Genomic DNA, 24,648 nt, shown 5'->3' on the forward strand with positions numbered 1-24,648 from the left:
TCTGAAGCTAAAGTAAATAGTTTCTGCTCCCATGCAGTTTATCATCTAATAGAGACTAATACAAGAACAAAGTTTTTAAGTAAATACAACTAACAGAAAACAGGTACAGAAAAGTACCCATTCATGATAGGATAGTCCGGGAAAGCCTGGAAGCACCCAACAACATCTAAGTAGAGACCAGAAAACTGTGCTTTATCTAGAAAGCCACAGTGCTGTGTGTCATGCTCCATAAGTTGTTTTTGAAGCCTATATTCCTTTGTATGAGTTGGAGCTAGCAGGAGGCCTTTTGTTGTGTTGCCTGGTATGTTTGATATGGGCTTAGGCCATTCTGAGGATGCCTAACATGCTGATTCACTGTTTCTATTTCTGATGCAGAGCTGGGAGTTTGGGATCCCACTATGCAGAGAGCTGGCATGTCAGTATGAGAGTCTCTACGATTATCAGAGCCTCAGCTGGATTCGGGTGAGCTTTATCCCATCTTCCATCCCAAGATGTGTCCAAAGGTGCCTGGACTCTCATGGCATGAGTTTGAGCGAGCATTCTGAGTGAAATGGGCCCCTGATTTAGTGCCTTGGACAGTACAGGAGAAGCAGAAGCCAAGATCCTGCCCTCAAGGTATTTTCAGTCTGACAAGGGAACCAAAACACACCTGGTAAATGATTTTTTTTTTTATGGTCTTGATTCTAAGGGTTACTCTGAGAAGAGCAGCATAGGCAAAATAAGCTAAGAGGTTTCAAGATGGCTGCTCACTTTCCTGAAGAAGCTTTTCTTGAAATAATTTGCGCAAGAATGCTTTATCTAAAAGCTGTGTTACTAGATCTTTCCCCATGACTTGTAACTTTTTTTTTTTTTGCCAGGGGTGGGGGGGTGTTCTGGTCGTGGGGCCTGAACCCTGGGCCTGGGCGCTGTCCCTCAGCTCTTCAGCTCAAGGCTAGCGCTCTACCGCTTGAGCCACAGTGCCACTTTCCGGCTTTTTTCTTTTTGCTTGTGGTGCTGAGGAATCGGCTTCAGGCATGCAAGGCAAGCGCTCTACCACTGAGCCACCTTCCCAGCCCATGACTTGTAACTTTTAAGCACTTTGTCCTTCTTCTTTTGTTTTGAAGCAAAATAGTCAAAAATTAAGTCCAATGCCCATGATTGTTGTAGGTCTGCACACATTTTTCCTGATTGCTTATACTAGTTTTTGAATCATAACAGTGGTTGATTTCTTCAGCAAAAAGAAAGTAGCATTCTCAGTTTATATTCCCTTCACCCTCATCCCGGGGCTAACTCTGCTCAGTTCCCTGATCCAAATTGGGATTTGGAAATGGTTCCTTACAAGTAATTTCTTCACTGATTGTTGAAGGCCATTGTTCTCCAGTAGGCTGAATTCATTAGTGCTATTCTCCCCAGTTTCAGTTACTTTTACCTTAATGTGAAGCCAGGTCAGCCAGACTTAAATATTTACCATGAATCAATCAGTCGATTGACTGATTGAAGTTTAAAATCTCCTAAATTGGAACCAGTATCGGTGATGCTCACAAATGAGCCTTTTTTTTAAACCATGGTTATTAGTACTGTTAGTTAAGTGATAGATGAATGAGAAGATGCAGTTGTACTGACAAGAAATGATAGTAGTTATAAGCAACCCTAGTTCGGGATCAAAACTAATACAATGAATATCAGTCAAAAATGTAAATCACAGGATGGAAATACGGCCTAAGTGGTAAAGCATCAGCCAAACAAGCAACGCTGAGTAAGGGTGAGAGGCCTTACATTGTTAAAAACAAAACAAAACAAAAAATCCCCACAAAGTCAGAAGTCTCTGGACAGAAAGAATCCATATTAAATACATTCCCCTGCCCTACCTATCAGGTGGTGATGAAGGAGGATTTCCTCTTTCATAATGCAGTTCCCTGAAGGAAGACTGGTCATACCTAGGCACTTATTTTCTTACCTAGAGTTGCCTTAATCCCTTTCCAGAAGACAGTCTCAGATGGGTCTAGGAGAAGTTTCTTTGGATACCAACAACAGTCAGACAACCTGAAGGCAATCACCTTTCTTGTTCACAGAAAATGGAAGCCAGCTACTATGATAACATTATAGAGCAGCAGCGCCTGGAGCCTGAGTTCTTTCGGGTTGGCTTCTATGGCAGGAAGTTTCCGTTCTTCCTTCGGGTGAGTCCAGTCAGGTGGTCACAAGAACTCTTACTCATAATTCACTTATAACTTACACTCTTCCTTTTAGCCTAGTCTACTGAATACATCTTTTCAAAGGATTGGCCCATATAGCTTGATCATGAAAGATGCCAACAGAGAGACCACTCCTGGGATAGGACAATAGTATTGGCTTGTGAGAGCCCAAACAGTTTTAGACTGAATGAGATTATAATCAGCTCTTCTCAAGAAGGACCTAAGTTTGGGAATCAGAACAAGCTAGATAATGTTGTTTATCATGGGCAGGGCTATTTTTCCTTAGAAAATAAGTTTCTTGGCAGCGTCAGTAGCTTGAAACTGGCTTTCCAAATTGTTCCTATTTATGCCTTTCACAATGCCATCATCAGACCAATTCACTGTGCCCTGACTATGGAAGTTTTCCTACAGTGAAAAATGGCCTGCATTATCAGGAAGGAAACTTGTGTTTCCTCTTCAGTACCTGGACATCCTTAGCATTCCTCATCCCCACATTAATTTCTGTTCAGTGCCACTCCATTCTCTATTCTTTTCCCTTGTTTTTGAATCTGCGACAAGCTGCTGGTGAAAACAATGTCAGTTGGTGCTTGCAGGTATTAGAAAAAGAGAGAACGCTACACATAGGGATCATGGTTTCATAGGAAATGGTGCAGAACACAGGCCGTAGATCGGCCGCCCTCAGAATGTCCATCATGGCTCAATCCAGAGGCAGCATGTGATTTTATTTATTTAGCACAACCCAGAAGCTCAAACAGTAGTTATCTTGAGCCCATAAGCTATATACCATAAAAATTTAGCTGTCCTTAGGAATGAGCCATAGATCTGCAGCTTTGACCTAGATTGGAGCTAGAGGTATGGCTCAGTGGCAAAAATGCCTGCCTGGCAAACTTGAGACCCTGAGTTCAAACTCTAGCACTACTTAAAAAAAAAAATGCTGAGTGCCTGTGGCTCAGACTCCTAATCCTAGCTTTGCAGGAGGCTGAGATCTGGGGATTGTGGTTCAAAGCCAGCTTGGGCAGGAAAGTCTGTGAGACTCTTACCGCCAGTCAACCACCAGAAAACTGGAAGTGGTGCTGTGGCTCAAGTTGTAGAGCACTCACCTTGAGCTGAAGAAATGAGGGACAGCGCCCAAGCCCAGAGTTCAAGCCCCACCACCGACAAAAAACAAAAAACCCTAAGACTAGTTCTGATTGTCTGATTGTTCCAATTCAAGTGTCTTCTTAAAGTTCAGTGTCTGCAAATCTCAGCAAACAACTTGGAAAGTTCACAGAAGCCACAGAAGTCCAAGATAACCAATTTCAGTTAGCCTATGTTTTTCCCAGAAGCAATTATTCTAGGCTAAAAGGAAGAATAACCCATGTGAGAATGTAAATACAACAGGGACAACATGCCAGGAAGAGCTGCCAGTGTCTCTGACTGCTTGTTGAAATAGGTCTAGTAAGGCAGCTGGGTAGGCAGTCTCAGCAGTGGCCTCAGTGGGACCTCTTCCTCTATCATGCATGACCAGCTGTGAGGCAGGCAAAGTAGCAGGGCTTTGAGTATCTTGTCCACAAGAAGACTTTGCCACAAAAAGCAAACTAACCCAAACCCAATATGACATAGCAAAAAGTTTTAAGAAATGTATAGGTAGAATGACAGTGATTCATTCCACTCACTTACTTGCAAAGGAATTTGTTACCAATGGAGTTTATCAATGCAATAACCAATGACTGAATATTATCTGGGAACTAGTAAGTGTTTAGGTTTCTTTTCCTAGCTGACAAAGTGTCATTGAAAAGCATACAATGAGCCGGGCGCTGGTGGCTCACGCCTGTAATCCTGGCTACTCAGGAGGCTGAGATCTGAGGATCGCGGTTCAAAGCCAGCCCGGGCAGGAGAGACCCTGAGACTCCTATCTCCCATAAACCACCAGAAAACTGGAAGTGGTTCTGTGGCTCAAGTGGTAGAGCGCTCGCCTTGAGCTGAAGAGCTGAGGGACAGCGCCCAGGCCCAGAGTTCAAGCCCCACGACTGACAAAAAAAAAAAAAGAAAAGCATACAATGATCTTCCCCAATTTATTTGGCATTACCCATAGCAGTCATTCCTTGGCACATAGTTGGCTCTGGCTGTTACCACAAATTGCTTTCCCTACTCCTCTCTAGCAGGCTACTGTAGGAGGGCCTTCTAGGACTTTAAAAACAAAGAAAAAAAAACTTTGGTTTTGCATTTGATTTTGTTTTCTAAAATCCCAGGCTCTACTTTGCTCCCTTGCCCAAGTAAGGTATTCCTCTTTCCTCCAAGCTCCTACTGCTTGTGCCTCATCCCCAGAGCTGCCACACCACAGTGCAATTCTCCTTTCATCTTCCCTCTTCAACTGTTATTTTTCTTAAGACAGGGACTGAGTGTTGTGCCCTGTACCTGTCTCCAGCCTGGTACAGAGGAGGCTCCTAGGACATGATTGTGAGATGAATAACTCCTAACTCCCATGTACAGACAAGGCATAGAGTATGCTATTTTGGCAGAACAAAGAATATGTGTGCCGGGGCCATGACTACGAGAGGCTTGAGGCCTTCCAGCAAAGGATGCTCAGCGAGTTTCCACAGGCTGTCGCCATGCAGCACCCCAACCATCCGGACGATACCATCCTACAGTGTGATGCCCAGTGTATCTTTTGACACTTGGTGGAGGGGGGATTGCTGGGATCTTGGGTGGTGAGTCTAACCAAGGCTCCTCAACCCCACAGTTGGCATTCAACCTACCCACATGGCCCAAGTCCTCAATCTGAGGTATGTCCTCCACATAGAGGCCTCAGAACAGGCAGTGAAGTGGTACACCTTTAGCCACAGGTGGCCATATAGTGGTCATCAGCAAGAAAAGAGATAGCTTCTCAAGCTAGCTCCTATCAGCAGTTTAGTCTTCACCCTGCCCTATGAGGAGCCTGCCAAGATGGTTAGGGGCGATTATTATACAGTGTAACTGGGATCCTGTTAGGGCTTTTGTTATGGGCCAGCCCAAACCCTTGCAACATTCTCCGAGCATTCTTCTGATCTCTTTCCCCTATTTTTTAAAGAGGAAGCAGATAATACGTAGCTCTTACCATCTCATGTTGGCTGAGTGCTGCTAAGACTACTTGCTGATCAGGGAAAAGAAGATAATTTGTCTGACTCTGATTAGGCCTCATCTGTTCCAAATATGTTAACTGCTTCCAACACTGCTGCCAGTAGAGAACAGGGGCTATAGTGCATCTTCTTTCAGGTACTAACAGGGGTCAGTTACTCAGGTCTTTCTCTTTGATAAGTGTGGATTTCCCTTCACTCCATACCACGCCCAGACTTGCAGATCTATGCAGTGACACCCATTCCAGATTATGTGGATGTTCTGCAGATGGATAGAGTACCAGATCGTGTCAAGAGCTTCTATCGAGTCAACAATGTGAGGAAGTTCCGCTATGACAGGCCTTTTCACAAAGGCCCCAAGGACAAGGAGAATGAGTTCAAGGTGAACAAATAAAGGAAAGTAGGGGCTGTGCTCACAAGTGCAAGCGCTAGCCTGATTTTGTTGGGAAATCAGCACTATTGCATCTCTTGGGTCAGGCAGGTGGTGCAAAACTTGCCTAACTGCATGCTATTTGACTGTGCCCTCCCTGCAGAGCCTGTGGATTGAGCGTACCACACTGACTCTGACCCACAGCTTGCCTGGCATCTCTCGGTGGTTTGAAGTGGAGAGGAGGGAACTGGTGAGTTACGCTTTACAGCCACTCCCTCATGACTCTGGGGAGCTTTCTCTCTAAGGACTGAAGGAAGAAAGAATTTGGGCCATCTGCCTAGCCTCAGCTTCCCATGTCAATCCTATGATGGAAGCTTTGGGTGCCTTCTCTCATCTAAACCACACAGCACACCTTAGCACACCTTAACCTCCCTGTTTACAAATAAGAAAACAGTCTCTCAATGAAACCAGAGCTCTCTGGTTTCTGTGAGCTTAGTGCTCTTACTGCTTGCTGAATTTCCAAGTACCTATAAGGACCTTTCAGAAGAAAAAAGTAGAAAGGGCACAGGAAGTCCTGAGGCCATGGGACAAAGGAAATCAGCGTTACAGGGGTAGAATGCTGCTCTCAGAAATGTAATGTGGGACTATCATAGTTCCTAGGAGGACTCTGTGCTCTTGTGTCCCCAGGTGGAGGTGAGCCCTCTGGAGAATGCCATCCAGGTTGTTGAGAATAAGAACCAGGAGCTTCGAGCCCTGATTAGCCAGTACCAACACAAGCAGGTGCATGGCAATATCAACCTGCTCAGCATGTGCCTGAATGGTGTCATTGATGCAGCTGTCAATGGAGGCATTGCACGCTACCAGGAGGTAAGCTGGGACCCTAGATCAGACCCACGTAGGCAACATGGCTAAGAAGACCATTCAGAAGCTCCTTTTCTCAAAATTGCAGCCATCCTGGGAAGCTTTCCCAGCTAACCATCTTCTGATTAAGCTAGCATGAGATAGTTCTAAGGTGAAGCTATAAGCTCTTGACGTGACACAGCTTTCTAATGGGGCCTGTTCTTCATTTCTATTCCCTGAGCTCTGTCATGTGGTTAATCCATCTGATTATGGGAGAAAGTTAAGTGGCCTCCCAGGGCCATCTCTTTATGAAAAAATGAGTTGTAGGCTGGCTAAGATGCTAGTCCCCAAACCCAGGCCATCATTCCTGCCTGCCCGATTCAGATCATGCAGGCTCTGTGAGACACTGAGGCCAGCATCCCAGTTAAGGTGACTTGGTCACCGCCAATCCTGCTCAGGAATGAAAATAATAATAATAATAAATCCCAATTACCAGAGCTTCAAGTTACTAGTGAGGAGGCAGCCTAGCTGCCTTTTAGGGTCACCTTTGAACTCATGTCTCTGGGGCCCCATCTTAGGTAGGAAAATAATTTCTTATCTGGCCTTTCTCTTCACAGGCCTTCTTTGATAAAGATTACATCACCAAACACCCAGGAGACGCAGAGAAGATTGCCCAACTCAAAGAGCTAATGCAGGAGCAGGTATAGCTTGCAGGATTTTGAGGCCTGCCACCAGTGGGAAAGGCCAAATATTTCAGGATGACTGTAGTTCTTAAGTCTGTTTCCCTGCTTAACACAGAGGCCTTGTTTGGCACCCTGTATAGGTCCATGTCCTTGGAATTGGGCTAGCAGTCCATGAAAAGTTTGTACACCCAGAAATGAGGCCTTTGCATAAGAAGTTGATCGATCAGTTCCAAATGATGCGGGCCAGTCTGTACCATGTAAGTTGATCCCTGACCTGCCCCTGCGGTACTGCCTCCAGACCCATGCCATAAGCTAAAGAAAACTAGGAGGGAGGGTGGGAGTGAGAAGCTGTCCCAGCCACAGTGATGCAGGAGTCAGGTGTGGGTGCTCTATTCAGGGCAAAGGTGATCAGGATCCTCTCATTCCCAAATGAGGAGTCAGAGTCAAGGACAAACAGCAACAACAAAACAAAAACTTCTTTTAGGATGCCAGGCTAGTGAATAGAGATTTGCTCATGTAGATGAAGTGTTATTAAAGTATGTGGCCTCCACAAAGGGGTCTATTTGGAGATTATTTTCTTTGCAAGAGCCTAAAAGATTTAAAATATGACCTAAGGCAGCTCTCTTTCTCCTCTCTCTCCCTCTCCCACTCTTCCTTTCTTTTCTTCTCCTCTGACTCCCTTCTCTCCTTCCCTCTCCCCTCCATCTCAACTTCTATGATGTCTAGTGACCCAGGCTCATATCTCAGAAAGTCTTAGCACCCAGTACTTTCCTCTTGGCTGCTTTTAGAACTATCAGGCAGATTCTGTGGCTAGACCTGGCCCTAGAGGCCTCCCAAACTCTGGCCTTTGCCCTTTGGCCTGATGGACACAGGTAGGACCTATATTCCAAGATCAGTTTTCCTTGGCAGGGTCTTTACAGGAAATTCTACTTGGCTAAGGATAGGGCTCAGATAGTCCTGAGCCTCCTATTCACATATTTTTACCCAATTTTTTAACCATGGGGCTGTTTCTATATGTATCCTAGAGAAGCCTTCCTTTGTAGGAAGTTTAAGGCTGGCTCCCAAACCTCAAAGGTTATGATCCCAAACCACCTGCTATACTATCCCATTCTCAGTCAAGCTCTTCTTTTGCCACCTGTTAATATTATCTATTACTAGGCAGAAGTAGAACTATTAGATGCTGAGCCAGGCTGTCATGGACAAGAAGTTACTCTTTAGGAATGACCCCTAGCCACAGAGGCTATAGATGGACCACTCAGATTCAGTGGGCCTGCTCCTTGTGGACCTACTTTGTTCTTGGATGCTATAAGTCATCTTAGTCCCGCCAGTCTCCAGTGCAAGTCTTAGCCTGTTTCTGTACAAATAAGCACAGAATGAAAAGTAAAAGTGGAAAAGAATAATGTCATATTTTAAATGAAGACCATATTTTTCAGAGGAAAGCCTCTAGAGCCTAAAATTTCTCCTTCCTATCAGGATTCTCCCATGGTGTTTCAAGGTGAAATGTGAAGAAAATTAATACCCTCCCCTTAAAACTATAAACTGACTACTTAAAAAAGAACTTGAGTAGTATCACTCCATGATAGATATTCTATTACCTGTAACTGTGTCTCCTGTTAGCTTGGCTTGTCTCTACTGTATGCAGACTTCCTCATCACAGCAGGTGGACCAGGCAACCTAGAGCCTAGCCACAGGAGTTGTGCTCTGTCACCTGGGCAGCCCAGTTACTGTGTCAGAAAGCACAAAATGCTTGTGCATACACAGCAAGTGCAGCCATGTGCACACATGGAAGTGTCCTCTTAGACTGCATAAGTATATTTCATCCTTAGGCACAACACTTTGGAAGTGAGGACAACCTGCTGCTTCTTCAGACCAAGCTCAGAAACATCTGTAGACTTAGAACCCTGTCGACTATAGATTGTGAAGGACTTGAGGAAGTCATGCTTTGTTTGAGTCACAAACAGAGACAGACTAATATGCCTTTACCCAGGAGGGTTTAAGATTAGAAGTTGCTGCCACGAAGTCTACATACTTAGTAAGAATTTAATTATGCCAAAATTGAACTGTGCTGTTTTTCAATTACATCAGGACTTTGTTTCCTGTTTCCCCATAGACCATGTCACAGGCAACTTAACTCAGCTCACTAAGAACTGGTCCATTTAGCAATCCAATAAAACACAGCCCCAATCCTTATGTAAGATCTTCTCACTAACAACTTATAATAAGTTCTTCCTCTTCTCTAACCTCCTCTCCAGCCCTGTTGCACTTTATTTTATATTAAGAGAAAGTCATTAACACAGTCCTTTATGCGCAAACCAACCTCAGCTTATTTCTAGGTATGCTTTCTATTAGCAGAGTCCACCCAGGGTTTCATGGCTTCTGGTATAGCCTCTAGTATAGTTAGGGGAGTGTTTAATCATCACCTAAAAGAAATCAGCAGTTCAGATGATGGTTCTTTTTTTACATTTTTAACCACCAGCCAGCACATCCCTCTTACCTTTTGCCGATCGATTCTTTGCTCTCTGTGAACACACATGCGTTTCTCAACAGGAGTTTCCAGGTTTGGATAAACTAAGTCCTGCATGTTCAGGCTCCAGCACTCCCCGGGGAAATGTTTTGGCATCACATGGTCCAATGAGCCCTGAAAACATCAAGATGACCCACCGGCACAGGTACGGCCTTAGGACTGGGGAGGGCTCCTTCCAGACAGGTAAGTCTGGAGGATAAGCATCAGAGAAAAAGAGTTCTAGAGAGTGCGTGTGTATTCTTGAATTCCCTGTTACCTCCCCCCTCTACTCCCTCACAGCCCTGCCACGCAGCTCTTGTCACAGGACCCAGGCTCTGCATCCAGTCAGTCACTGTCCTGGGTATACACATGCTATTGTGGGAATACAGAGGAAGTAGCATCAGGTTAAATCCTGAAGGACAGTTAGAAACTTGCTATGCAGAAAAAAGGTTAGGAAAACAATGTGATGAGATATAGGCAAAGTAATGGACACATGCAGAACCCTTAAGGTGTGAACAAGCCACTTTGATCAGTACTTCATAAAGCCAAGTGGCTGTAGTAAAGGACTCTAGGGCATGGAAGCCAGGGCAGAGTCAGCTCTGCATGGGCCTCTTCATGTGGATCTTTGGGCTTAACCCCAAGGCAAATGAGGATTAGCAGTTGGTTTTATGGAAGAGAATGAGGTAAAGATGTGGACATTCAAAGTGTGACTGCTTGAAAATCAAGAGTTCTGGCCTGGCTGAGCTCAGCGAAGGATATTCAGTCTGTAGGATAGGAGGACAAGGTTTGGGGAGAGAACAATGAGAGATCTATTGCTTAGATTTGTTTTCTACCATGAGCGGCAGCCCAAAACAAGAGTGGCTACTCAGTGAATGAGTAAGAACAAATCAATGAAGGGCTTCCTGGTATTGATAGAGCAAAACTGTTGACATGCCTATGGAGTCTGGTGTGGAAGGAAACCCACAGATAGTTCGTTGCCAATTATTTTGATAGGGTCTCAATACCAGGAAGACATCTCTGACAGGAGAAGATCTCATCATGGTTGTGGATAGGGATAGGCAACTGCTCAGACTAGCAAACCCATAGCAAGAGGGAGGTGAAATCCTTGACCTGAGTATCATTCCTCTCGATAAACTGTGAATGCCACCAGACTGAGTGGCCATAATCCATTGAGCTCTATGTAGAGCTGTGCCAGTCCATTATAGTCCTTCCCAGGTCAGGGGCTCCTGAGCAGCAGAGTGAAGCCCAGGACTGCTCCAAGCTCAGATGGATGTCAACCTTGGCTACAGCACACTCCCAATCAATGATGGCCAAGGCCTGGGATGACCATATGCACATCCCTCCGCTGTCCCTACTACCCAGCATGCTTTCTCAGCCATGGCCTGATTCCTCCCTATTTCCCCACTCTTGCTCACAGCCCCATGAACTTGATGGGCACAGGCCGCCATTCATCATCCTCTCTCTCCTCACATGCGTCTAGTGAAGCGGGAAACATGGTGATGATGGGCGACAGCTCCATGGGCGAGGCTCCTGAGGACCTGTACCACCACATGCAGGTACCAGAGCTGTCCAAGGAGAATGGGCAGGGTACCATGCCTAGAGGACTCACTTTTCTGTGGAGGATCTGGTCTGAGGGCTGGCAACGCTGCCTAGTTCTCTAGTTTCTGACTTTGTAAACCCCCTCACCAGAACTAGCAAAGCTGCCTTCTTTCTACATACCATTCCCAAGTCTCAGTCCTCGAGCCTTATTTTCCAAGAAGGAATTCCAGTCAGTCCTGGCTGTTCTCACTGATGAGAAAGATCCTCTGCCAGCTTACTTTCTAGCTTGATGTTCCTGATGGCTAGGTTCTGCATCCTCTATGGGTACCTAGTAGAACCAACCCAACAGTTTTCCTCCATGTGGGTGGTTTGGGTAATTCTTAGTTCTAGCCATCAGCCTGGCCTCCCTCAGGGTCCAGGATACCACATCAGGCACTGGGTCTAGATACTTCAGGGCATGAAGAAGCCAACTCTGGGCCAGTCCCTCAGTCCTGGACATTCAGAACTCTGTCCTGCTGATTTCTCTCCCTTTGCAGCTCACGTATCACAACCCCAGGTACCAGGGCTCAGTCACCAACGTCTCTGTTCTGTCCTCGTCCCAGGCAAGCCCTTCTTCCTCCAGCCTGAGTTCCACTCACTCAGCACCATCCCAGATGATTACCTCTGCTCCTTCCAGTGCCCGAGGTAAGATGGTAGGGAACTGCTTTGAAGAGAGGGCTTCATGATCTCTACTCATCCTCTGTCTTCTGTGAGTGCTCTGTGTCTTGGAGAATGTTTGTTTGCACTTTTAGCATCAAGGATTCAAGGATTCCTGCCTCCAGACCCTTGTCTCTAGTTGGCTCGCCAACTAGAGACATTGCTGTGGCAGTGTCTACTGCTATGGCTACTGTGCTGCCCTGGCTAGCCAGCACTGCTGCCTTTCTACCTCAGTAATGACGTGGCCCAGAAGAAAGCTCAGTTCTTTCCCACTGAAATGTTTGCAAGAATTAGCATCCAGTCAAGGCAAAAAGTAAGTCTTTTGCTAGGTATAATCCTAGCTACAATCCTTGATCTGAGGATCAAGGTTCAAAGCCAGCCTGGGAAGGAACGTCCATGAGACTCTTATTTCCAATTAACCACCTGAAAGCCAGAAGTGGCGCTGTGGCTCAAGTGGTAGAGCTCTTGCCTTGAGCTGAAGAGCTCAGGGATAAGCGCCCAGGCCCAGAGTTCAAGACCCATGACTGACCAAAAAAAAAAAGGAACGAAAAATGGTATAAATTTACATTTTGGAAGATTACTAAAGAAAGATTCTCTTCAAAGTACACAAACCTTGAAGAGATTTGAAGATTGGAAATGGTATGACACAGTGGAATGTCAGTGACCAACTGTGAAAAGCTGTGACAATGTGGAGGAAGGAAATGTGAGTTACAACAGCGCAGTCACCTGCTTCCACCTTTATCTAGCTGCACATTTCCATAGGGGAACAGGTCCAGTGAAGGCAGAAGCTGAATGTGAACTACAGGTCTTTATACACACCAGCCCTCAGTCTGATGGCATTCTATCATTCATGCTGCCTTCCTCGTAGGAACTATGGGATCCATATGAGGGGAGCCAACATTTGGGAGCAGTCCTCTCAAGTGTTAAACCAATGAACCAACAAATTGGTACATTTGTTAGTCTGTTAAGACTGCAAAAATAAAGAAGAGACAGAACACTGAAGGATGGCTTTGGGAAGGAAACCTTGGAAGTAGATGTGAACATTTACTAGGAGGTCAGCATTTAGTGTCTTGCAGAAAACACTCCTGATTAAAGCTGTAGAAACAAACTTAGTTACCACCCCCTCCTCCCAGTTGAGTTTTGTTGTTGTTTTCCTTAACCTGAAATTTTTAAGATAGTCTTAGTTAGATCTTCAATTTTATCTGGCTATTCTTAAGAAAGATCTCTGAGTCATGATTGTTGTTAAAGATTGTATTACTTTGGCATTGCTTAGATATTCTTCTGAGATACGGTTGCCATCAGGGAAGTTATATGCTGGCTCTTACTACCTTTATCCTTCTAGCTTACTAGTTACTGGTCTCTTCATAATACCAAGCTCTTACCAAGTGCTTACTGGGGAATTTGCATCGATCTTGCCTTAAGTAAAGCACTACATCAGACTAGAAGAGGAATTATTTTCTCCTCCTTTGGAAATAACTTTTAATTTCAAATGGCTTAGTTATTTGTTGTGCACAGTAGGCCAAACTCAAAATACAAGGGTCTTAAAATAATTCATTACCATCTCTCACCAGGCTATGCCTTAACAGGGCTCACTGAATCAGATGTCACCTAGGGCTCATTTGAGTTTGATGTCCAAGAGGGCTTACTTATATCACTTTCCGTTAGTGATGGCTGTCAACAGGGAGCTGAGCTGGGACTGTCAACTTGAGCTCCTACATATGACTTTCCAAGTGACCCTAGGCTTCTCTCAGCATGGCTACTGATTTTCCCCAGAGCAAGCAAGCATTCCAAGAAACCCAGGCAGAAGCTGCCTGGCCATATTTCTACTGACCAGTCAAATCACTAAGGTCCCCTCCCCTCAGGAAAGTGAATAGGGTCTACCTCATTTTGCTTATCCCCATGTTGTGAGAAGTGGCATGGGTGTTTTGGGAAGAAAAGCATTAATGGACATTTTTTAGAGACACTCAGGGAAGGTTGAGAAGAGTTTTCTCCCTTTCTGGGTAGATATTATGTGCAAATGTAAACAAAACAACTACACAGAACTGGGCCCAACTGGCAAAAGTAAACAAAATGACTAAATCGAACAAAGAAGGATGGCAAGGGTAGATGCAACCAGAATGAGAGGAAGACAGCTGAGTATGGAGCCATACCAACTATTCACTGAAGAGACAGAAGGATCTTGAGTTTGAGGCCAGCCTGAACAAAGTTAGCAAAACTCCCAACAAGAGAAAAATGAAAGCTGTGCCCTGGTGGCTCATGCCTGCAATCCTAGCTACTCAGGAGGCTAAGATCTGAGGATTGAGGTTCAAAGCCAGCCCAGGCAGGAAAGCCCGTGCAACTCTTACCTCCACTGAATCACCAGAAAGCTGGAAGTGGCGCTGTGGCTCAAGTGGTAGAGCACTTGCCTTGAGCTGAAGAGCTGAGGGACAGTGCCCAGGCCCACAGTTCAAGCCCCATGACCAACAGAAAGAAAAAAAAGAGAGAGAGCTGGAAATGTGGCTTAGTGGTAGAGAGCTTTGCCTAGCATGCATGAAACTCTGGATTTGATTCCTCAGTACCACATACATACACAGCTGGAAGTAGTTCTATGTGGCTCAAGTGGTAGTGTGCTAGCCTTGAGCAGAGAGGTTCTGGGACAGTTCCAGGCCCTGAGTTCAAGCCCCAGGATTGGCCAAAAAAAAAAAAAAGCTGGACCCAGGTGGCTCACTCCAGTAATCCTAGCTACTCAGGAGGCTGAGATCTGAGGATCAGAGTTTGAAACCAGCCTGTGCTGAAACGTCCTCATGAAACCCATCTCCAACTAACCACTCAAAAACCAGAAGTGGTGCTGTGGATCAAGTGGTGGAGCACTAGCCTTGAGCACAAGGAGACTCAGAGACAGCACCCAGGCCCTGAGTTCAAGCCCCATAACCGACAAAAAAGAAAAAAGATTTCTGAGATATAGTTCAAGCAAGTGCTTACTAGATAGACCCCAGGGTAGGAGGGAGCTGAGGACTGTAGTGACCTCTATACCACAGTATTAATCTAACCCGTATTGCATGCAGGTCCGAAATCTGTCAGGCACAGTGTTAATAAGCCCTATGAGAAGTTGGGTGCTGGTAGCTCACGCCTGTCATCCTTGCTACTCAGGAGGCTGAGATCTGAGGATCACGGTTCAAAGCCAGCCTGGGCAGGAAAGTCCATGAGACTTACCTCCAATGAACCACCAGAAAACTGGAAGTGGCGCTGTGGCTTAAGTGGTAGCGCGCTAGCCTTGAGCAAAAGAGCTCAGGGACAGTGCCCAGGCCCAGAGTTCAAGCCCCACAATCCATATGAGAGAAAAACAAGCTATATGACATCATAGGATAAGACATGTTTTCCAATGAAGGTTGCAGAGCAGAAGTAAATGCAGATGCAGTCTGGGTAAAGAAGGAAGGGAACTGTCTCGTCTACTCTGAGGTTAACGTCCCTTGTTACTGATGAGGGGATGGCTTTCATGGAGGCGGTCTGAAGCAAAGTCTTCATTGGATTTACTTCTTCACTATCAGGAGTGGTCATGAGACCAACGTCCTTCAGTGCCATACCCATCCACCCTGTCTACCCAGTTGCTTTGGAACCCTCTGAGATGAATAGCTTACAAGACAGTCTGAACTACTGTAAGTCAGCAGCTCCCTCTGGTGGTTAAGGGCTGCTTAGAGGCAGAGAACCGATTTTTGAACCCAATCTAAGTAGGGTGTAGCCTCCATTATCAGAGTACAACTGAAATTGTTCAAAAGCCAGAAGCCCTCATCACATTTTAATGTCTTCATGGGAAGTTATCATCACTCCTCTCCTACCATAGAATTAGCTGTGTAGGATAGAGGGCAGTGGAATGGAATTGAGCCAATAGAATTGGACAAGAAGCACAGCACCAAGCTGGGCGCTGGTGGCTCACTTCTGTAAGCCTAGCTACTCAGGAGGCTGAGATCTGAGGATCACGGCTTAAAGCCAGCCTGGGCAGGAAAGACCATGAGACTTATCTCCAACAAACCATCAGAAAACTGGGAGTGGCGCTGTGGCTCAAGTTGGTAGAGTGCTTGCCTTGAGCTGAAGAGCTCAGGGACAGTGCCCAGGCCCACAGTTCAAGCCCTATGACTGACCAAAAACAAACAAAAAAACAAGTACAGTACCCCTTTACTAAGCACCAGAAAAGCCACTGTAACATGAATCCAAATCCTCAGCAAAGCACCTGAGCCCTGCCTGGACCTGCACACTGATGTCCCTCCACCTTCACTTGAATCAGGAATAGTGAGTACACAGATGTGGGGCTGGCTTCCTGAGCCAAACTGAGCGCATGAGCTGCAGTAACACGGACAGCCTGAGAGAGGAAGTTTCAACACATGCCTGGTGTGGGATGGGTATGAGGTAGTAGTTTGATGTGACTGAGTTGATGTAAAGGTGCTGTGAGGAGGTTGGGGGTTTGTTGTGCGTTGTTTCATGCTTGCTAAATGGAAAGGAAGCAAGCCCTGTCCAAGGTGTTCTGAATTTCTCACTGAGAAGCCCCTAGACAGATCAACAGGACACGGAGCTTTTTTCCCTTTTTCTTTACATAGCCATCTTCTTGTGGTTGCCTAAAAGCACTTGGTTAAAAAAAAAACAAACCTGCAAGTCAGTAAAATTCAAGCCAAGTTTTCCAGTTATACTTTAATAATTCCTTTATCAAATGAAGGTTATTTTCAAAGACTTAAGTCTTCAAGCCAGTCCTGAGGTTCTGCAGATTCTACAGCTCGACAATGGAAGAAGTTGTGGGGAAAGTTACATTACTGATACTATTGACTTCTTGGACTAGAATAGAGAGACTTCTCAAGGAAACCCAAGGCAAGCTGGCTGCAGAACCTTTTTTTTTTTGGGTCCGGTCGTGGGGCCTGAACTCTGGGCCTGGGCGCTGTCCCTCAGCTCTTCAGCTTAAGGCAAGTGCTCTACCACTTGAGCCACAGCGCCACTTCTGGCTTTTTTCTTTTTGCTTATGTGGTGCTGAGGAATTGAACCCAGGGCCTCATGCATGCAAGGCAAGCGCTCTACCACTGAGCCACCTTCCCAGCCCATGCAGAACTTTTTTTAGCTGTGTTCTGACATGTTGGCACTGCCCGCCCCAGGAAGACCCCAGAGACCCCAGAGACTCCAGGCATAGCCTGTAGGAGCTGGTGAGCTATGCCCAAGGGCTGGTCCCAACTGTCTAGGTTCTAAGAGCATATTACAGAGGGGGTTTCACCACCTGAGCCAGCCGAGGCACCAGCATTCTCCACAAATGGACTGGTGCACTCTTGGCTTCTTATTAGATGTGCTGGTATCTAGCAGTGAACATTTGGATAACTATCCAAATTACCCACACCCCAAGAAATCCACCAAGTCATTCTTACTGCTTCTATGCAAGTTCTCTACCTAGTCCTATAATCTGAATCTGATGACAGTCGCCTCACAACAGGTATAGTGAGTGTGGCCTTCAGAGGATAAAACACGAAGTAACTTACCTCTGGAGCCTGGGTTAAAGCAGGGTTCCATTCTTCTGAGCTCTCTGAAGGGAATATCAGAGCCACTCTACACAGGGCCACAGGTTCCCAGACAGCCTCGTTCTAGGGCTGCAGTAGGATTAGCAGCAGAAAGGCAGAGGCCAGGTGCTGGAGATCTCTGGCAGATGGTCCAGGGAGCTATGTGTCACTGGTTTTGGGAGAAGGTAAGTATGTAGAGACCCAGTGTGTGATGTCAAAACGATGTGGCTGTTCCTTAAGTGTCTGTCTCTGTGTGATGATTCCATCACAAACCGGCCCACACCTGTGCCTGGGATTCCTAGCAGAGCCAAGCATCCAGGCCACACCCTGAGCTGAAAGCACTCGCTGCAGAGACCTTAACTTTCTCTGCTCCAGTTGTCAACTGTCCTGACCTTCTGCCTCTGAACACAGTGTATGGCCGGGGGAGGGGGCTTCCCAGCAGGAATGCCTTGGCTGGGTGACAGGTGCAGTCCCCACAACCACCTAACTTCCAGATTTGCTTCACTCCTCTCGATCTGCTGAGCTCACCCCAACTGTACGGGGACGTTTGACCACTGAGTCCTCCATCTGTGCTTTGTCATCTGTGCGTGATTGTTCTCACTTGGTTACAGGCTCTCCCTCTCTGCCAGATAAGTACCGCCATGCTCGGGAAATGATGTTGCTGCTGCCTACACACCGGGACCGCCCAAGCAGTGCCATGTATCCAGCAGCCATCCTGGAGAACGGACAGGTAGCAGCCCCTGCCTGCTGACTGCCCTCTGCTATCATTGTGTTGGCCTGAGTTCCCCTCTTTGCATTTGATGGACCTTCTGTGTTGTCTTGTATGCCTCCTGTGTTGTGACATAAGAAAGCTGCTGAGATCCTGAATGGAGACAAGGGCCCCCCCACCCCCCAGGGCATGCAGTGTACCTGAAACACACACACACACACACACAAGAAAGCTGCTGAGCTCCTGAATGGAGGCAAGGTCCCCCCCCCCCCCCCACACACACACACACAGGGCATGCAGTGTACCTGAAACACACACACATAAGAAAGCTGCTGAGCTCCTGAATGGAGACAAGGGCCCCCCCCCCCCCACACACACACACAGGGCATGCAGTGTACCTGAAACACACACACATAAGAAAGCTGCTGAGCTCCTGAATGGAGACAAGGGCCCCCCCCCCCACACACACACACAGGGCATGCAGTGTACCTGAAACACACACACACACACACATAAGAAAGCTGCTGAGCTCCTGAATGGAGGCAAGGCCCCCCCCCCCCAACACACACAGGGCATGCAGTGTACCTGACAAACACACACACATAAGAAAGCTGCTGAGCTCCTGAATGGAGGCAAGGCCCCCCCCCCCCCCCACACACACACACAGGGCATGCAGTGTACCTGAAACACACACACACAGAGTACGGGTGTAGGTAGGATGGCAGTAAGGTTGGACCCAGTACTGCTTGAATCTGTTCCTCTGGCTAGCTTCCTGGACTACTCATTGCATCTGGCAGTTGAAATCAGTTCTTTGCAACCCATCCCGAAGTGGCTGTGAAGAAGGTAGGTCAGGAGGATGTCCTTGCTGTGTGTAGGGCATCCTCACTGGACAGGTCTGTCTCTTTTAACTGTCCAGCCTCACTGTTTTTACAACAGTTCCCCAAACACCCTGCCTAGAGGCCTGAACCAGGTGGGGCTTGAACTCAGCTCTTCAGCTCAAGGCTAGCGTTCTACCATTTGAGCCACTGAGCCACTTCTGGTTTTCTGAGTGGTTTATTGGAGGTTTATTGGACTTTCCTTCCCGGGCTGGCTTTGAACCTCGATCCTCAGATCTCAGCCTCCTGAGTAGCTAGGATGACAGGCGTAAGCCACTAGCACCCGGCTGCACCTGCCCTTCTGAGTACATAAAACTCACCTTCAAATAAGCACCGCCAAGTGCCAGGATTTTCTCAGTGGCACCTCTCTGTTCCCGATCAGCCCTCCCAGGGAGATTTGCCAAGCTCCCACTAGAACAGCATGTGATTCCAGGCTTAGTGGCTGCCTTCCCCTCCCCTTGGTGCTGACATGGAGTTCACAAAGCCTCTCTAGGAGGTGACATCTATCAGTGCTCATTGGGAAAAATGGATCTTCCAGTCCTTTCTATAAGGAGATCTCCCTGGTAGACAGGTGGATGTATGCACAGGTAGAAGGCCCAAGGTGCCTGAGTCCTACACAAGACAGCTTGGGATGGTGCCTCAAATGTCCTGCAAGTCTTCCCCAGGGCTGGCATCAGCTTCTCAGTGCATCTCAAGCATGAGCCCCCCACTGCTTTGGGCTCATCTGTTCTTAGAAGATCCTGACTCCTGCAATCCACCCTACTACTTCCCAAGATGTAGCTGGTTATTTTCACACAATGATGGGTGTTTTTTTTTTCCCTCTCTCTCTCAGCCACCAAACTTCCAGCGGGCCCTGTTCCAGCAAGTAGTTGGAGCCTGCAAACCCTGCAGTGACCCCAATCTGTCCATGGCTGAGAAAGGTATTGTTCCCCTTCTCCAGGACTGCCTACATGCTGATCACCACACTGAAAGTCCGTCTTGTCCCTCCAGCTGACAAGGGATGAACCATACCCCAACGAGACTATTCATTAATGCTAACCAATTCCTAAGCTCACCCTTTTACCCACATCTGGTTTGGATCTTGTTTTGTCTGTATCCCTTTCGCCCAGTCCCTTCCTCTGAGAAGCCTCAGCTACCCTTAACCCAACTTCATGCAAACTCGGGCTGCGGTGGTAACCTCCCCCTAGGCTCTTCTTAACCAGCCCCCAGAATTTAACAAGCCCTTTGATCCCTTTGGTCTCTCGGAAACCTCTCCTAGGAGTTCAGAACAAGCCCATAAAAGCCCTAACAGGAATGAAAAGGACACACCCAAAATGAATTTCCCAAAGCTCAGGTTCTCCATAAGCGGTCAGTGCTCCAGAAGAGTCCAGTTGCTCTATAGCCACTCTGGAGAACAGCTGCCATGAGTATACTAAATTACAAGGCCTTCACTCGCCCATTCCACAAGACTGAGGAGTCCTCAGAACTGGAGCTCTTTAGAGCACATGGCATTTTACCCCATGCTCTGCTCCTGTGTGCCTGTATGACCCTTATAACTGGCCTAAAGCAAGCCCTAGACGCTTGAGATGGAATTTAACACAGAACAGTACCGAAATGGGAACAGTGGTGAGCTTTCTGCCACCCAGAAACTTTGTCCCCTGGATTCTTTTCCACCTGTTGGAGTTTATAGCATACTCCAGGGGGCTGTCCCCTGTCCTGTCAGAACTTGTCCCTCCAGGTTTCCATCCTGACGTCATACCTGCTGACCTCACTGTTCCTGGTCCTCACTTGATGATCCTGGAGGACAAGGACCTCTGTGTCTTACTTAAGGAGACGAAACACTTGGTTTCACACCCTCAGTGCCTGGTGGGCATATTGATGCCAGACGATGAGCCAAAAGGGGTTGCTGAAGATGCCTTCCCAGACTCAAGGCTCCGCATTATGAAAACAAGCCACTCCTTGGGCTCCTGCACCTATGAGCCAAAACAGTACATTTTTTGGCTTTGAGGACCAGAATTCACAGTGGGTTTTCTTCAGTCTGAAGTACAGAGCAGTTAAGAACTAGCCAAGAGCTCACATAGTCTCAGATCTCAAATGAGTGTTAGTGGCCAGACCAGGATGCTATGCCAACTGGACAGAGAAAAGCCTCAGCCTCAGGCACACTGTAGCAAGAAGCTAGATAAGCCTACCCTGGGTATTGGAGGAAAGGCAGAGTGTCCCAGAACCCAGGATACACCAAGAGCAACCATGTCCACAACACAACAAATTAGGTATTTGCCTGGTAGCAACACATCTGCCCTAGATTCCTAACTGAAAATTCCAGAAACTGTACCTTCTTGTGCATATGGTGGCTATTCTCTTGTAAGTTAACATCGTGGGTTCCATAAGGACCCTACCTCTCACTTGCATAGACCTTTTGGTTAATGTCTTTTCCACCAGGAAATCCTGTCTCTGCTTGTTGTGCACTGGGGGCCTTAGGCCAGTGCTGGCCAGATAATGCTAGAGGATACAGGGGAATCGCTATTCAACTAGGATAAGTCATCCTGTCTTAGCCCTTGTACATGGTAACGGTCCACAGGCCTCACTGCTCGCAAACAGCAGGCTAAGGCCCCACTTGATGGCTTCTGGTTCACATGGAGCAGCCCAGGTGGACACCCTTTTGTACACCATTACAGCCTTGCCAGCGTCCTTCCTCCACATTCTTCCTTGTGATTACATTCCATGGGGCTTTTTGTGGATCAACTTTTGCAGCCCTACAGTTCTTCCAGGGGCTGTAATACATTAGAGATCCTGATCCATCAGATCCCTCAGATCCATGACTTTTTTTTTTTTTTCCTAATGGGTATGATGCAGTTCTTTTGGAGGAAAGATTGCCTCACTACTTAAGAACATGTAGCTCCTGCCATGTCTTGGAAGGAGCATGAGCAGGAATAGTTCTGCTCTTGGGGTGGCTCAAGCCAGTGATGCCATGTGCAGAAACTTGCTTGATGCTCATCAGACTTGGGATTCTTTCCTCCCTGCGTGAGAAACAGCTGGGCTGCCACAGCTCTCCTTCCTCATGTTAGACAGCACCTGGCTGAACCAGCCTTGGAACTCAGGCTGTTTGGATAGTAACATTCTCTCTTACACTGCTGTCCCTGAGAAAGAAGGAAAAGGACCTATCAGCTCCTTATTCCTGGATCACTATGGGCCCATCCCCTTTAGCCATTCTCCTCAAAGTCCAGACTCTTATCTCCAGCAGGCCTTGGAATCCCCAACTTAGTGACTGATCCAGGAAAACCTAAGCCTCTGGTGCCTCTAGTTTCCCTTTAGCTCCTGCTGCCCTCCCCTGCTGCTCATAGCCCATAAGGCTCCAGAGAAAGGGCATGTTTCTTCTTGCTGACGTTAGTTCTCCAGGAGGAATTAACCTTTCCTATACCTGCAGAGTGGATCCCCTAAGTTCTAACCATTGTTCTTCTCCCTCTGTCCCCTACATCTGTTGCTGAGGGTGGCACTGGGCTTCTTCCTTCATCTGGAGCCCACTCTATTTTGTATCTGTGGCCAGTGGGAACCTCTCTAGATGTCCCAAAGCATCCACAAAGCTCCACAGCCTCTCTTACCTCTCAGGAAGCAATGGATCCAACAGGCTGGGTTCGCTACTTTTCTGAAACAGTTGCATCGCATACCTCTCCTTGCCTAGACAAACTGTGTCATCCCCAAACCCAACCAGTGGGCATAAGAGCAACAGGGATAGGTCAATTTCAGTGTCACCACAGGTCCCCTGTGGGGCCAGTTTAAGAGACAAGTCATGTGTATTCCCTGGCTGTGCTCTGGAAGCCCTGGAAGGATAGTCTTATCACCTGGCTTGCTCCCTGCTTTCCCCCTGGGGCCTGGGTAGAAGAGCCCTGACCTTTGATTGGTAAGGAGCTGTGACCTGCCTTATGTATTCTCAGTCTCTTCAGCCTCTTCTGTGGTCTTCTGTCCTCTGCCTTCTCTTCTCCTGCCAGATCTGAGACTGCAGATGTTCGCTTCTTGCATTTACTGTCAGCTTGCCACATCCTGAGCACTCTTCAGACATCATCTTACTCTGTTGCCATCCTCTGGGCCAGCTTCCATTCCTTGCCCCATTCCTGTGGGCTGTTGTGCCTTGTTTGGCCAGCCTTTAGTTCCCAGAGCTGGCACGCCACTCCCATGTGTACTGGACATACAGTGCACACTTGGAGAAGCCACAGATCATAGGACAGGCTTCTCTTGGAGAGTGGCTCAAGAAGTAACCTCCATTCATGCCATCTCTTTCCGCCCTTCAGCGGTGCCAGCAGCCCCCAGCAGCTGGAGTCTGGATAGCGGAGCCCACGAGGCCCAGCCCTTCCTGTCTGCCCACATGGGGCACATCCTGGCTCCCCCAGTGCCTCCCCGAAGCCTGCTGCATGGTAAGGAGACCTCCAGTGGGTCCCTAAAATAGTCCTTGGTCTCAGACACTGCTCAAGAGCCAGATCAACGGCCACGTAAGATGAGAAGATAAGGCAGTCTCTGGGCCAGCACAGGCAAGGAGAACACATCAGGAAAGATCTTGCAAGGCTTTGGGGTCAGTAAGTTTCTGAGTCCAGCAGGTTAGCTCAGTAAGGTCGCACCAGCCAGGGAGGCTGAAGACTGCAGAATTCAACTCTGTCAAGTACGCCACTCATCAGCTGTCATCGACCAGCCAATTAGGCTGCTGCTACATGCAATCCATTGTCCCATAGGTTTGAAGCACTTATTTTTCATGGCCTCCTGTGTGCAGTGAAAGCTCTTTGCACCAGCAGCCTGTGTTTTCAAGAACATCAATGTGAAAAGTTCTTTTTCAACGCAGAGAGATCCACAAGGGACTCCTCCCACACCTGCCCAGTTGGCTCAGCAAAATGGTGCTGGTGTACAGCTTAGCAGGGTTCCCAGCTGAAACTCTGGTTCTGTTCCCTTTGCAGGTCATTATTCCCTACACTTTGATGCCTTCCACCATCCTCTGGGTGATAACCCCCCAGCCCTCCCTGCCAGAACCCTGCGCAAGGTAACGTACTGAAGAGCCCTTCCATGGCTTTATCTGCTGTACAGTCACCCTGGGGTCAACAAGAGGAACCTGAGCCCTTCCCTGCTCACTTGTCCCTCAGAATCCAGCTGGCAGAAGCTGGTGGTGCTAGAGCCACACTTGAGCCTCAGGTAACCGATAAACTTTGCAACAAAACTGATGAGGACAGGGAGATCAGAGGAGCTTGGAAACAAAAGACAGTACCAAGAGTACGTGGACACAGAGCTCTAAGGAACTTGGGAGCTGAATACCACAGGCTCTCGAAAGTAGCTAGGTAAACATCCCACGGTTGCTCATACAGCCTTTTAAACTAGCATGCGGTGAAAGTGAGAAGCACCAGGCACCAAAGCTTTATGGAGCTAATAAGCTTCATAAAGTCAAACTTCTAAGTTTAAGTTAAGCCTTGGTGTTAAATCTTTCTGCAGGGGCTGGGAAGGTGGCTCAGTGATAGAGCGCTTGCCTTGCATGCATGAGGCCCTGGGTTCGATTCTTCAGCACCACATAAGCAAAAAGAAAAAAGCCGGAAGTGACGCTGTGGCTCAAGTGGTAGAGCACTAGCCTTGAGCTGAAGAGCTGAGGGACAGCGCCCAGGCCCAGAGTTCAGGCCCCACGACTGGAACCCCCCCCCCCAAAAAAAAAA

The 24,648-nt window shown here is 47.4% G+C and overlaps 1 protein-coding gene across 1 annotated transcript in view; it reads left to right on the plus strand.

Moving 5' to 3' along the window:
* Dock3 (dedicator of cytokinesis 3) overlaps positions 1-24,648 on the plus strand; it is a 186,155-nt gene that overhangs the window by 157,903 nt on the left and 3,604 nt on the right. The window contains exons 39-52 of the mRNA XM_042665982.1: positions 376-462; positions 2,052-2,156; positions 4,673-4,814; positions 5,482-5,648; positions 5,800-5,886; positions 6,324-6,503; positions 7,094-7,177; positions 7,300-7,416; positions 9,707-9,828; positions 11,080-11,218; positions 11,738-11,885; positions 18,016-18,134; positions 19,821-19,908; positions 23,908-23,990. Of these exons, the coding sequence (XP_042521916.1) occupies positions 376-462; positions 2,052-2,156; positions 4,673-4,814; positions 5,482-5,648; positions 5,800-5,886; positions 6,324-6,503; positions 7,094-7,177; positions 7,300-7,416; positions 9,707-9,828; positions 11,080-11,218; positions 11,738-11,885; positions 18,016-18,134; positions 19,821-19,908; positions 23,908-23,990 (1,668 nt within the window). The remainder of the gene's footprint in view (positions 1-375; positions 463-2,051; positions 2,157-4,672; positions 4,815-5,481; positions 5,649-5,799; positions 5,887-6,323; positions 6,504-7,093; positions 7,178-7,299; positions 7,417-9,706; positions 9,829-11,079; positions 11,219-11,737; positions 11,886-18,015; positions 18,135-19,820; positions 19,909-23,907; positions 23,991-24,648) is intronic.

Source organism: Dipodomys spectabilis, unplaced genomic scaffold (genome assembly GCF_019054845.1).
Source record: "Dipodomys spectabilis isolate Male_0828 unplaced genomic scaffold, ASM1905484v1 ptg000360l, whole genome shotgun sequence".
NCBI lineage: Eukaryota > Metazoa > Chordata > Mammalia > Rodentia > Heteromyidae > Dipodomys > Dipodomys spectabilis.